This window comes from Empidonax traillii, unplaced genomic scaffold, assembly GCF_003031625.1.
Source record: "Empidonax traillii isolate 1590-97213 ecotype Southwest subspecies unplaced genomic scaffold, ASM303162v1 scaffold1239:size188522, whole genome shotgun sequence".
NCBI lineage: Eukaryota > Metazoa > Chordata > Aves > Passeriformes > Tyrannidae > Empidonax > Empidonax traillii.
In genome coordinates, this window is record NW_020956432.1 from 114,834 (window position 1) to 129,212 (window position 14,379).

At 40.9% G+C, this 14,379-nt stretch overlaps 1 protein-coding gene across 1 annotated transcript in view; it reads left to right on the forward strand.

Annotated features, from left to right (window-relative positions):
• The window catches only part of LOC114069324 (microtubule-associated protein 1B-like), a 32,028-nt gene extending 17,938 nt beyond the window's left edge, over positions 1 to 14,090 (forward strand). The window contains exons 3-5 of the mRNA XM_027906028.1: positions 4,629 to 10,758; positions 13,004 to 13,242; positions 13,935 to 14,090. Coding sequence (XP_027761829.1) covers positions 4,629 to 10,758; positions 13,004 to 13,242; positions 13,935 to 14,090 — 6,525 coding nt within the window. The remainder of the gene's footprint in view (positions 1 to 4,628; positions 10,759 to 13,003; positions 13,243 to 13,934) is intronic.
• Positions 14,091 to 14,379: the final 289 nt, after the last annotated feature.

The following is a 14,379-nucleotide window of genomic DNA, read 5'->3' on the forward strand; positions in this document are numbered from 1 at the left end:
TTCTACCCGTGGTTGTAATCCGTCTTTTAGACAGGGCTGAACCAGGATGCTCTCCAGAGAGATCTTCTTGGCTGTCCTCTACCTGACTGTCTGGGTCCAGGGTCTCATATCTATTCTTCAAGGGCACCCTGGGGGGTGATGGGGGTCGAGAGAGAGTTCTTTTACCTCTCCCATTAGGGACCTGTTTCCATTGTCCCCCATCAATTTGGTCTGCTCTATCTGCCTTAGGGCAGGAGGGGCAGGGCTTGGCTGTCTCTTGTTGGACTTCCTTAGGGTTCAAAAGGGTTTGACTCCACCAGTCAATTTCCTTTTCACTCTCCCTAATGCACCTTAATCTCTCTACCTCTTCCTTAAGTTCTGCTACCAGGCACAGCAAGTCACTCACTTGCTCACATCGTACACAGCTACCTCCTACACCATCTTCCGGTACCAACGCCAGGCTTAGACACTCAGCACGCCCAGAGACCTGGGTGGCTGCATCCTTCTTCGAGGGGAGTGTCTGAGCACACACACTCCTAGTATTAACAGCAGTAACAGCTTTTGTTTTTCTGGAAACCATTGCTAGCTTTAAAAAGCACACTCACCTACGAGAAGTGGAAGCTGGTTGCGTCCTGCCTGCTTGAAATGCCTTGAAATTGCTGTGCCACAGCCCCGTTAGTCTGATCCTGTGGGGTGCGTGAGTGCCTGGAGGCTCTTATATAGCCTCCCCTAGCACTTAATAACGAGCCTGACCCACCCCTCACTCACCTTAATCGGATCTGAGGAGGAATCAGGCCTGGGAAAGCCTGGGAAAGCCTGGCCAAGCCTGGGAAAGCCTGGGCAGCAGTCACCTCCAGAGGCTGAGAGTTTCTATCCTCTTCCCAATCCCCTTGGCAATGCCCACATCCGAGGACAGGGATCCGATTTGCTTGGCTTCACTACCATCTAGTTTCATACCGTGGGCCACAATATCCCAGCATCGGAGCAGCCACGTCACCAGGGGCTCTCCTGACTGGCAGCTGAAATCTTTTCACATATAGTTCACCCGGGGATAGGGATTAGGTGATTATCTCCAGCCCTGCCTCTTCCTCCTGTTCTGAGGGCCCTGCTTCCTCTTTATCCCTCACTGAGTGAACTGATTTTGTCTTGGATTTCTTCTTCTGTATAGGGGCAACTGCTACTGGCTCGGGTTGTTCCTCTGGTTCATCTGCAGTTTGAGTGGGTATGGTACCTGTTGGTCTGCTTTCCTCCTCCTCCCCCTAAGGGTGCTGTCTAGTGATGAGCAGTGTCCGATAAATAGTAGCCAGGGCCCAGCATGTTGCATAACTTTGTGCCTCTCTGGAACTGCCACAGCATTTTTTCATCACATATTTTATCCCTTTAACAGGGTCCTGTATTTGTTCAGGGGTGAACTTCCAAACCATTGGAATACAATAATCCTCCAAATACTGGCCCATGTTCTCCCACATTCCATGCCACTCATGACTATCCATCCTCAGGGCAGATCTCTGTATAACCTCCCTAGAAATCTCTGTCCTGACTCCAAACATGATATGGAACGCACTGAGGAGACCTGGCAGACTTAGCAACAAGAACATGCTTTTTTTAACATCCAAAGGGATTTCAAAATTCTCAAAAGCTGTTTTAACAGGTGTGAATGAGGAAAAGGGAGTGAAAAGCTGAGAAAGATCATCCTCCCCTGTTCCCCCAACAGACTGCGTAGGATTATTAATGGACTTCCAAAGGTACTGCCTGAGGTAAGGGTAGGACAGCAACACTGAATACACATCCTAAATGACCCTCATTGCCCTTGATGTTATCATGTCATAAACTGATATCCCACAATACATCAACAAAGCAATCCTGATCCATCTTCCTACTCTGAAAAAGAACACCGTGAGGAGTACATTCAGGAGTATATACAGGATTGAGTACCACACCCACATGAACAGACCAATCACAGAATCAACTCGGTTGGAAAAGACCTCCGAGATCATTGTCCAACCTTTGACCTAACATTACCTTGTCTGCTAGACCATAGCATTAAGTGCCACATTCAGTCTCTTCCTAAATACCTCTAGGGATGGTGACTTCACCACCTCCTTGGACAGCCTATTCCATAGCCCAATCACTCTCTCTGTGAAGAATTTCTTCCTAATGTCTAACTGAAATCTCCACTGGTGCAGCTTCAGACTGTGCCCTCTTGTCCTACTGCTAGTTGCCTGGGAGAAGAGACAGATACCCACCCGGCTACAATCTCCCTTCAGGTAGTTCTAGAGAGTGATAAGGTCCCCCCTGAGCCTTCTCTTCTCCAGGCCAAACAACCCCAGCTCCCTCAGCTTCTCTTCATAAGGCTTGTGCTCCAGTCACTTCACCAGCCTTGTTGCCCTTTTTTGGACACTTTCCAGCACATCAATATCCTTCCTAAATTTAGGGGCCCAGAACTGGACACAGTACTTGAGTGCTGAGTACAAGGGATGAATCACTTCCCTTGTCCTGCTGGCCACACTATTCCTGATACAGGCCAGGATGCCATTTGCCTTCTTGGTCACCTGGGCACACTGCTGGCTCATGTTCAGCCTCCTGTCAATCAGAACCAAGTGACATTGTGACCAGTGGCTCTGTACCTAATACAGAAAAATGCATAGATCAAATTTGTTTCCAACACACTCTAGGCAGATCTGTTGTTATCTCAACCCTTCATGCCCCAAGCTGGGTGCTAAATAAGGCTGTTGTGGTTTAGGAATGGTACTCCCCAATTTAGTGCCCCCACCAAGACTCTCCCAAACCAGACACTGCTTGTTCCCCCTCCCCACCCTGACTGAAAGCACAAAAGGTAGAGATCACAGGTTGAGATAAGAACAATTTACTGGAAACAGCAACATGGTAAGAAAACGAACAGTAACAGCAACAATATTAATAACAAAAGGTATAAGACAAAGAAATTATTTACATGGAAAACCATAAAAAACCCCAACTGGCTCCTCCAGACCACGTTTTCTCCTGACTGGAAAAAGGACACCCTTCTCCTCCGAATCCAGAGACAGTCCCTTTCCCCCACCCCTGGCAATGACATGAGAGGGTATTAAATAACATTAGGGTCTGACCACTCCCCCCTCCCAGTTTCTGTAAAAATTTAACCCTGCCCTGGCTGAAACTAGGACACATGTTATTAAACACTGTCAAAATTAATGGAGTTATTCTAGATTTTCACTTTTGTGATCCAAGTGTTTAAAATAAAAACACGATTGATTTTAACCATAACACTTTTTTTTGGTTCTTTCTTTAACCCTGAATTTATATTATTTTATTTATAAAACTATATATATAACTCATTATAATATATCATATATTGCATAATATGATATAATGTGTATTTATATACATATTTGTCATAGTTTAATCCTAGCTGGCAATTAAGCTCCATACACCAGCTTGCTTACTCCCCTCACAGTGAGATGGGCGAGAGACTCGAAGGGGTAAAAGTGAGAAAACTCGTGTATTAAGACAGGCAGTTTAATAGGAAAAGCAAAAGCCATACATGCAAGCAAAGCTAAATAATTAGTTCACTGCTTCCCATGGGCAGGCAGGTGTTCAGCCATCTCCACAAAAGCAGGGCTCCATCATGAGTGATGATGACTTGAGAAGACAAACACCATCACTCCACATGTCCTCCCCTTCCTTCTTCCTCCAGCTTCATCTGCTGAGCATGACATCATACGGTATAGAATATCCCTTTGCTCAGTTGGAGTCAGCTGTTCTGGCTGTGTCTCCTTCCAACTCCTTGTGCACCCACAGCCTACTCATTGGTGGTGGGATGTGAGAAGCAGAAAAGACCTTGACTCTGTGTAAGCACTTTTCAGCATTCGCTAAAACATCACTGTATTATCAACACTCTTTTCAACACAAATCCAAACCACATCCCCATACTAGCCGCTGTGAAGAAAATTAACTCTATCCCAGCCAAAACCAGAACAATAGAACATATATAACTATATTTGCCTCACAAATACAAAACTTGCAACTGTTTGCATTTTTGATGCAATAAATAATTTCTTAGTATTCTGGAAAACTGTCCTGCAGTCTGGGAGCCAGAAGCCAGTCTGCAAAAAGAACTGTGGTGTTGTGGAATACATCCTGTGTAAGGAGGGGATGAGGAAGACAGCTGCTCCAGGAGTATTCTAGCCTTCTCTGGGCTGCAGTTATTGTCTTCTTTGTTAAAAGGATGTGCTGTTTCCCTTAGATATTTGGCTGACTCTTCTGAATGGGCAGGGGTAGCAAGGAGACATGAACCAATGGCAGAGATAGTGGCAACTCTGGCAACATTAGCTTCATAGCCATCACCCCCTCTAAATAAAAGCTTGTACTGTCCTATAAAGGGTAGAGGAGGGGTGGGGGAGCCTCAGGGTACTTTCCTCCTTTAGGCCACTAGGAAGGGACCTTTCCTCATAAGCTTTGCATTTAAAAAAAGTGCAGTAGAAAACTAATTGTGCTCCACAGGTTCCTTTAGCTTCTAGGATGGGTACTCAACAGTGCAGAAGCGAATGAAAAAGGTTTTATCTCATCCAGAAGCATTATGTACTGATAATAATTGTCATTAACAAATTAATTTACATACATCCTCTTGTGGTTTTGTTTTACAACCCTAGATTGGTGAATTATTGAGCACCACACACCCTGCCAACAAAGCCAGTTTAACTCTTTTCTGCCCTGAGGAAGGAGAATGGAAAAATTCCAACCTTGACAGACACAACCTTCAAGACTTTATTAACATTAAACTCAACTCAGCTTCCATATTGCCCAAAATGGAAGGACTCTCTGAATTCACTGAGTATCTGTCAGAATCAGTAGAAGTGCCATCGCCCTTTGACATTTTGGAACCTCCATCTTCAGGAGGCTTCTTGAAACTCTCCAAACCCTGTTGTTATATTTTCCCTGGTGGAAGAGGGGACTCTGCGTTGTTTGCAGTGAATGGATTCAACATGCTTATCAATGGAGGATCCGAAAGAAAATCTTGCTTTTGGAAACTTATCCGGCACTTGGACAGAGTAGATTCCATTCTACTCACTCACATTGGAGATGATAACCTGCCAGGAGTCAATAGCATGCTTCAACGAAAGATAGCTGAGTTAGAAGAGGAACAGTCCCAAGGGTCTACTACCAACAGTGACTGGATGAAAAATCTGATCTCACCTGATTTAGGAGTCATATTCCTTAATATACCTGAGAACCTGAAGAACCTGAATCCTGACTTTGGAGTAAAAAGGAGTGTAGAAGAAGTTTGTTTTACTCTCCAGTATTTAAACAAATTGTCTATGAAACCAGAACCTCTTTTCAGAAACGTAGGGAATACCACTGACCCCATAATTTTATTTCAGAAAATGGGAGTTGGCAAACTTGAGATGTATGTGCTTAATCCTGTTAAAAATAGCAAAGAGATGCAATATTTTATGCATCAGTGGAGTGGTACTAGCAAAGATAAAGCTGAATTTCTGCTACCAAATGGCCAAGAACTAGACATTCCATTATCCTATTTCACCTCTGTCTCATCCCTGATTGTGTGGCATCCAGCTAATCCTGTAGAAAAAATAATCCGAGTTCTGTTTCCTGGAAACAGCACCCAATATAATATTCTAGAGGGACTAGAAAAACTCAAACACTTAGACTTTCTTAAACAACCAATGGTTACACAAAAAGACCTAACTGGAAACACTGCTAGTCCAACTGTGAAACAAGCAAAATTGAAACAGCGAACAGACAGCAAGGAGAGTCTGAAGCCTGCTGCAAAGATACCAAGCAAGCCTGTCAGAAAGGAATCTAAAGAAGAAACACTGGAGCCTGCAAAACCTAATTCAGCACTGGAAAAGATTCAGAAATTGGAAAGCAAAGAAAAAGTTCCAGTTAAAAAAGAGAAACCAGCAAAAGTGGAGACCAAACCAATAGTGGCAGAAAAAGATGTAACAAGTAAAGAAGAACAATTAGTGAAATATGAAACTCCTGAAAAACAAGCTACATATGTAAAACCAAAAGTGGTAAAGGACAAGCTAGTGAAAAAGGAAGTCAAAGCAAAACCTGCAGAAAAGAAAGAGGAAAAAGAAAAATCAAAGAAAGAGGTTTCTAAAAAAGAGGAGAAAACACCCATCAAAAAAGAGGAAAACCACAAAAAAGAAGAGATCAAGCAAGAAGTTAAAAAAGAGGTGAAAAAGGAAGAGAAGAAGGAAACTGAGAAGGAAGTAAAGAAAGAAGTTCCACCAAAGGAAGTTAAAAAAGAAGGTAAAAAAGAAGAGAAGGAAATTAAGAAGGAAGAAAAAGGAATCAAAAAAGACATCAAGAAGGTTCCTAAAGAAACAAAGAAGACATCTGCTCCCTCGACTGAAGTAAAAAAGCCAGTAGCAAAGCCTAAACCACAAAAGAGGGAGGAACTTGCTAAAAAAGAAGCAATATCTGCTGGAAAACCAAAGGAAAAAGTAAAAATTAAGACTGTGAAGAAGGAGATTGAAGTCAGTGGAGCTCAAGGTGCCCTTGCAGCAGTTGTAGCCACTACCACCACTGTAGCAGCTGCAGAAATTACAACTAGTGAAAAAGAACTTCAAGTTGAGAGATCCCTTATGTCTTCACCAGAGGATTTAACAAAGGATTTTGAGGAATTAAAAGCTGAAGAAATAAAAGCAATAAAAGAAATGAAACTTCAAGTTGCACTTATAGAAGATGAACTGAAACTCACTGGCACAGAACAAAAAGAGGCCTTCGAAGTCAAAAAAGAAAAATTAGATAATGAAGGACCTGCTGAGTCCTCTGATGAAGGTGTAACTACCACAGAGGCTGAGGGTGAGTGTGGACAAACACCTGAAGAATTGGAACCTGTGGAAAAGCACAGGGTTGATGACCATGAAAAGTTTGAAGATGAGGGAACTGTCTTGGAAGAATCATATGAAGGAGGATATTATGAGGAAAAAGCAGAGACAGAAGAAGCTGAAGAACAAGGTGAAGATGAGAAGGTAAAGACACAACTGGTCACCACAAAACCATATATGAAGAAAGCAAGAAAAATGGAAGAGAGTTCAGATGAAATAATGGCTGAAGCAGATACTAATATTAAAGCTGAAAAATATATTGAAAACACAGATGATGAGGCATCAGATGAACAGGCTGAGCAAGACAGGGAAGAAGCAGTAGAAAAGGCAGAAACTGAAGAGACTGAAGAAGAGGAAGAAGACAAAGCAAAAGACATTAGAGATGAAGAGGAAACTGAAAAAATAGAAGCTGAAGAAGATTATGTGATGGCTGTGGTAGACAAAGATGCAGAAGCTGGTGAAGTTGAAGATAAATATGGCCTACTCATACTTACACCAACAAAACACTCAGAGCCTCAGTCTCCAGCAGTTGAACTGTCTTCTTCTATTCGTGATGAAACATTACCTGGTGGTTCAGAAAGTGAAGCCACTGTTTCTGATGAAGAAGAGAGGGAAGATCCACATGAGGAATTCACTGCTACTTCAGTTTATACACAGTCTACCATTGAAATATCCAGTGAACCAACTCCAATGGATGAAATGTCTACACCCCGTGATGTCATGAGTGATGAAACTAACAATGAGGAAAGTGAGTCACCTTCTCAAGAGTATATATACATTACCAAGTATGAGACATCACTGTACTCTCAAGAATTTTCTAGACCTAAACTTTCTCCACTTCCAGATGCTTTTAATGGATCATCAGAGGGATCCAAAACAGAGGCCACAGAAGGTAAAGACTATAATGCCTCAGCTTCTACCATCTCGCCACCTTCTTCATTAGAGGAAGACAAATTCTGTAAATCTGCATTCCAAGATGTATACTGTCAAAAAGGAAATGAAATCCAAGGCACTGACAAATTAGAAATCAAAGAAGCCTATCCAGAAGATTATAGAAAACATAGTCCAGCCAGGACCCCAGCTAAGAGTTTGTTCCCTCCATCACCTGTTGCCAAAACACCACTGGGTGAATGCTGTGTGAACTTTTCACTCACTCCCAGTGAGATCAAGGTCTTGGCTGAGCCTGTACCCATTGCTACGTTGTCTGATGTACATCAAGAAGTTGCCAAAGAGCACAGTGCAAGCCCTGATCATAAAACATTAGAAGTAGCATCTCCCTCACAGTCTGCTGCTGGTAGTTCTGGCCACACGCCTTATTATCAATCTCCCACTGATGAAAAATCCAGTCAGATTCCCTCTGAAATCAGTAAAAAGTTAACAGAAGTTCCTGTTATCTTTGAAGTCAGTGAAGACAAAGATGAGTCTGAAAAACCCAGAATAAGCCCTATGGATGAGCCTGTGCCAGATTCAGAATCTCCTATTGAAAAGGTTCTCTTGCCTCTATGGAATCCACCACTGATAGGTTCAGAGACCACTTATGATACATTTTTGAGTGATGATGTAAAGTTTCCCAACAGAGATTATGGAAATCCTTCTGAGGGGAAACCTGAAAAGGAAAAATCACCTGTTCAGATGAGCCCAGCTTCTGAAGCCAGCTCTGTGGGCCTTTTCCAAGAAAAACAAGATGAAAAAAGCATGGAGTTTACGGTAATTAAGGAAGGTTTAAGCCTAGAAAGGAAAATTAGGGATACAGAACCCAGCAGCTCCCAGTCTTCACTGGTCTTGGATGAGCAGAAGTTAGCAGGTGATCTCTCACCTACTCAAATAGATATTGGTCAGTTTGGTTCCTTAAAAGAAGAGACCAAAATGTCAATTTCGGAAGGCACTGTTTCGGACACATCTGCAACTCCAGTTGATGAGGTTGTAGCAGAAGACACCTATTCCCACATAGAAGGAGTAGCTTCTGTCTCTACAGCATCTGTTGCTACTAGTTCATTTCCAGAACCAACTACTGATGATGTGTCTCCTTCTTTGCATGCTGAGGTTGGATCACCCCACTCTACTGAAGTCGATGATTCCCTTTCAGTGTCGGTTGTACAAACACCAACAATGTTTCAGGAAACAGACATGTCTCCATCTAAGGAAGAATGCCCAAGGCCCATGTCAATTTCTCCACCTGATTTCTCACCTAAAACTACAAAATCAAGAACCCCAGTGCACAATCACAGATCTCCCGAGCAGTCAACTATGTCAATAGAATTTGGTCAGGAGTCTCCTGAGCAGTCTTTAACAATGGACTTTAGCAGGAAATCTCCAGACTATGCTACTGTAGGCACTAGTATACACCATATATCTGAAAATGGACCAACAGAAGTAGATTACAGCCCTTCAAATATACAGGACTCTATTTTTGCATGGAAGATTTCCCCTGTGGAGCAGTCATCTTACTCTCAGGAGAAGGACATTTCAGAAATTATTTCAGTTTCTCAAATTGAAGTTTCATCCTCGACTTCATCAGCTCATACACATTCCCAGTTAACTTCGCCACTGCCAGAAGAAACCTTTTCAGGTGCTGTTCCACCCAAACATATGACACTACATTCTTCTCTTATCTCAGAAAAGATGCAGAGTCTAGGAGAAAAGCTTTCATCAAAGTCTGACCTATCTCCATTAACTCCAAGGGAATCTTCTCCTCTGTACTCTCCTAGTTTTCCAGATTCATCTCCTGCAATCACGGAAGCTGTGTCAGCTGGCCACACATCGTTATCTTTGCAAGTGTCCTCTGTCAAAGCATTTGGTTGCCAGAAACCCCTAACAAAGCACAGTCCAGAACCTTTAATCAGCCCAGAAAAAGAAGATTCAGAGAAAAGCAGCAGGTCACCAGAAGAACTCAATTATTCTTACAAGGCCACAGAGAAAACTGTTAGGTCACCAGAGGATATTAGCTACTCCTATGGGGCAGTTTCAAAATCTAAGTCACCTCAGGCCACAGATTATTCCTATGAGACAACAGGGAAAGCCACCAGCTCACCTGAAGCCACAGATTACTCATTTGAGACAACTGAGAAAACCATCAGATCATCGAAAGCTATTAGCTATTCCTATGAAGCAAGTGCACATTTTACTCCAGGAAAACCTTTAGCAGAATCCCATCGAGATGTTGACTTATGCCTTGTGTCCTCCTGCGAATATAAACATCCTAAAACTGAACTTTCACCCTCATTTATCAACCCAAATCCCCTTGAGTGGTTTGCAAGTGAAGAACAGTCTCAATATCAAAAGAAACCATTAACTCAATCTGGGAGAGCTCAGCCACCTTCTAGGGGAAAGCAGCAAGAGCGGCAGTGTGACGAAACCCCTCCCACATCCATGAGCGAGTCTGCCCCATCTCAGACTGATTCAGATGTTCCCCCTGAGACTGAAGAATGCCCTTCCATCACTGCAGATGCTAACATTGATTCAGAAGATGAGTCAGAAACCATTCCAGCAGACAAGACAATTATGTACAAACAAATTGACCCACCACCTGTCCCACTGCAGGATCACAGTCCTTCCCCTAGGCATCCTGATGTCTCCATGGTTGATCCAGAGACTTTGCCCACTGATCAAAATTTGGGTAAACCTTTGAAGAAGGACCTCAAAGAAAAGACAAAGACAAAAAAACAGGGCACTAAGACCAAGTTGTCTTCTCCTGTTAAAAAAAGTGATAGTAAACCAAAACAAATGGCTTCACCCAAACCAGCTGTAAAAGAATCTTTAGAAAAAAATTCCAAAACAGTTTCTCCAAAAAAGAAGGAGTCTGTGGAGAAAGCAACCAAAAATATCTCTAATCCAGAAGTAAAGTCTCGATTGGAAGATAAAGACAAGGACACCAAGAATGCAGCAAATACAACAACATACAAGTCAGCAAAGACTGCAACCACAGGTATAGATAGGAGTTCCCTAATCTTAAGATTTTCTTTGTTTTGCAGTGACATTAGGTTGACTTTATATCAACTGACAATGTGGTTTGTAGCAAACCCCCAAAGTTCATGTTTTAAATATAAATCTGGTGTATTATGGCTACATTTAAATGAATGAAATTTACTGAGTTAACTTTTGAAATCTGATAAACTTGATGTGTCAGGTTTTTTTGGATGTAAAGAATTAGAAAGGGTACATAAAATATAAAGAACTTAATACTAAATGTCTGAATTGTTAACCAACTAATAGAATTAAAAGTACCACTTCTGTAGGTGAAGTGAAATCAGTAGTAAAGTAAATCACTTTATTGATTGTAAGAATCATCTAAGCATAATGTTCTTAATATAAATAATGCAATTCAATATTGTGAGAGGCATAGGTACAATCAGACATTGGACGTTTTTATTACTTTGCTGGATTAATTTTAGAAATAGTATTTTTAAAAAATTATAACAGTTGTAAGAGCACTTTCAGTGAACTGAGCATGTATATCATATAATTCAGTTAAAGTTTTATGCCATCAATGATGACTAAACATACAGAAAACTAGTGTAATTTTGAATGAATATTGTATATTCCAAGTAGTAATAAAATATGAATTAGATTACTGAAGGACACATTATGCTAATATTTTGTTTCTGTCAGATCTTGTTAGAGAGTGTTTTGGGGATGCTTGGATTTTGCTCTTGTCAAGACTGATGTTCTATTGAGTGTTTTTTACAAGGATTCAGTACAAGCAAACCAGCATTCAGCTATCTGTAGCTTCATCCTTTTAAGTGGTCCACTGTTCCTTTCTTACACCAATATTTGCATGTCTCTCTTAGTAGATGTTTTTCAAAGCAGCAGTGCAGTTCTTCATGCTGTACATTTCTCCGGCACTTCAGTTTTATATTAGATTCTTCTTCCTTGAAGCATACTTCTCAAGTATATTCTAGTGCTGAAGACAAGACTATTTTATAATGATGCTGAAGACAAGACTATTTTATAATGACATTTAAGTGAAAAATGTAGTGTCTAATATTTTATCCAATGTTGGTATCCACAATTCAGAAAGATGTATCACAGATTCTTTATGATGAAAGATGATAAAAGATTTTGTAATATAACCGAATAATTAAAAACTCTCTAATTCAGGAAATCTTATCATATTACGATGCTTATTTGTCATATTGCCCTATGATGAATGACAGGTCACACTAGACAATTGTATTGGACTTTTCTGTATTTACAATATGTGATCCTAAATAGAATACTGTTCAGATAATTTAGTTTAACAAGCTTCATCCTCTGTAACATCATGAGGAGGTCAATAAAACATAAATAGTGATCATCTAGATAAAATTACTAATTGAATCCTGATTGTCAGTTCACACTGTGATCCAGTGTGCAGCAAAAGCAGCTATTTTTGCTACTATTTTTAATGTGTTTAAACTTTGAACTTCCTTTTGACCTCTTCTTAGAACAAATACTACACTATGTATAGCAGCAAAAACATGTTTCCCTCTATTTTTTGTGATAAGTGGCTAGTTTGTGTATGCAAATAAGGATACAGCAGGCAAACAAACATTTGTTCTCAGTTTCCTGCAGTAATTGCTTTAGGAAGATTCTCTTTTCTCCCAAGTTCCCCTTTGCCCCTCTTTCTTCTCACATGTAGTGTCTTCCTGATGTACATGTAAGACAGTCTGAGCATACCAACAGCCACTATGTCTTGGTATATGCTGATACTCCAAATCTCAGGATCACTTCTGCATGGCTCCCTGTATGACCCTAGCTTTTATAATCATGCATACCTGAGACTTTTAAAAAGCTGTTCTTCTTAACTAGGAAAATAATACTGCCATTTATTGAATGGTAATTCAGTAATCACAGACATGCATAGTAATTGTTGGATTTTAGTAGTATACTACTGGAAAAGGTTCACTCAAATGTTGGTTATGTGGTAGTGAGTTTTTATTGTATTATATAGTTATTTTTATTCAATTTTTTTCCTCCCAGTACAATTGTAATTGGCATACAACAAAGTTGGAATATGTTATTAGATGTAGGAGGGTAATGCCATAAGTGTTTCAGGGGACACAGAAGTACAATTGTAGCTATGTAATGTTTAACTAATGCAATTTTAAGAATATAATCTCAGCAGTTATAGTGGTAATTAACAAATGCATGTTTTAACTAGCCTGTTATATTCTTTTGTTTGATTTCCAAAGGACCTGGAAATAGTAAGTCTGCAAAATCTACAGCAGTCCCTCCCGGACCTCCGATGTATTTGGATCTGGTATACATTCCCAACCACAGCAATAGAAAAAATGTTGATGTTGAGTTTTTCAAGAGGGTGCGGTCATCCTACTATGTGGTGAGCGGGAACGATTCTGCATCTGAGGAGCCAAGCAGGGCTGTTCTGGACTCCCTGTTGGAGGGCAAGGCCCAGTGGGACGATAACATGCAGGTAGGCTTTTTGCTAGTATTTCTACCTGGAAATTTAATCTTCTATGGGAAGCAACTACAGGAAGCCAGAGTGCCTATGGAGTGAGCAGTGGCTGCTGGAGACAGGAGTTCCCAGCCTGGACACCTTGTTTCACCAGTGATATGAGAGGACACTCAAGTGAGGCACAGAGCTGCACCATACTCATCTGTTTCCCCATTTCTGGCCCTTCTGACCTGTCTCTGGAAAATAAAACAGGAACTGGTTTACAGGGCCATTTGTTTACTTGATGTTGTTGCTATACCATATATAATCCAAGTTTGGAAACCTTGTATTTTGTAAGTAGGAATGTTTCGTGGTTTATATGGTAAACATGGACATTTGGAAACTTCATGTGCCTTTCCAACATGAAGTAATAAGTAAACAAAATATTTGGCCATAATCTGAAGAGCTCTTGGTGCAGACTACAGACTGCTACTTCTCTGGAAAGGTGCACCTTAGCACCTTAGAGAACCAAGGTTTTGTTTTGACAAACTGCTTCTTCTCAGTCATTTTATCTTATCTACATGGGGTTTTTTGTTTTTTTTTTTTTTTTTTTTCTGATCCACTCTTTCCAAAAGGTAATCATACTTGTTGGTTAGGACTTCTTATAAACACATTTTTCTTATCAGTTGCTTCTGTTGTCCATTCCTCAGGAGTTCTGTTTTGTGTTGCAGGTGACCTTAATCCCAACCCATGACTCAGAAGTGATGAGAGAATGGTACCAAGAGACCCATGAAAAACAGCAGGACCTCAACATCATGGTTTTGGCAAGCAGCAGCACTGTTGTTATGCAAGATGAATCTTTTCCCGCATGCAAGATTGAACTGTAAGAATCAGGCCACGCACCACAAGATTTACCTTTTTTCCAGAAATTCTTCAGTTTGAAAACACCTTTTCTAAAAATTCAACCCATCTGATTCAACTGCTGAACCGTATACCTGAAAAATGCTATACCATATCACGGTGATGCAAGTCACTAATATTTTTCAGTCTTTACTGATTGCTGAGGGAAATAACAGCATTCCCATAGTAGGGCCAAAATTACTGTGAAAATACAGATCCAGCTTCTTCTCCACCGAATGTTTGGAAACCATGTACTAGCAACTCCAAATGACTTCT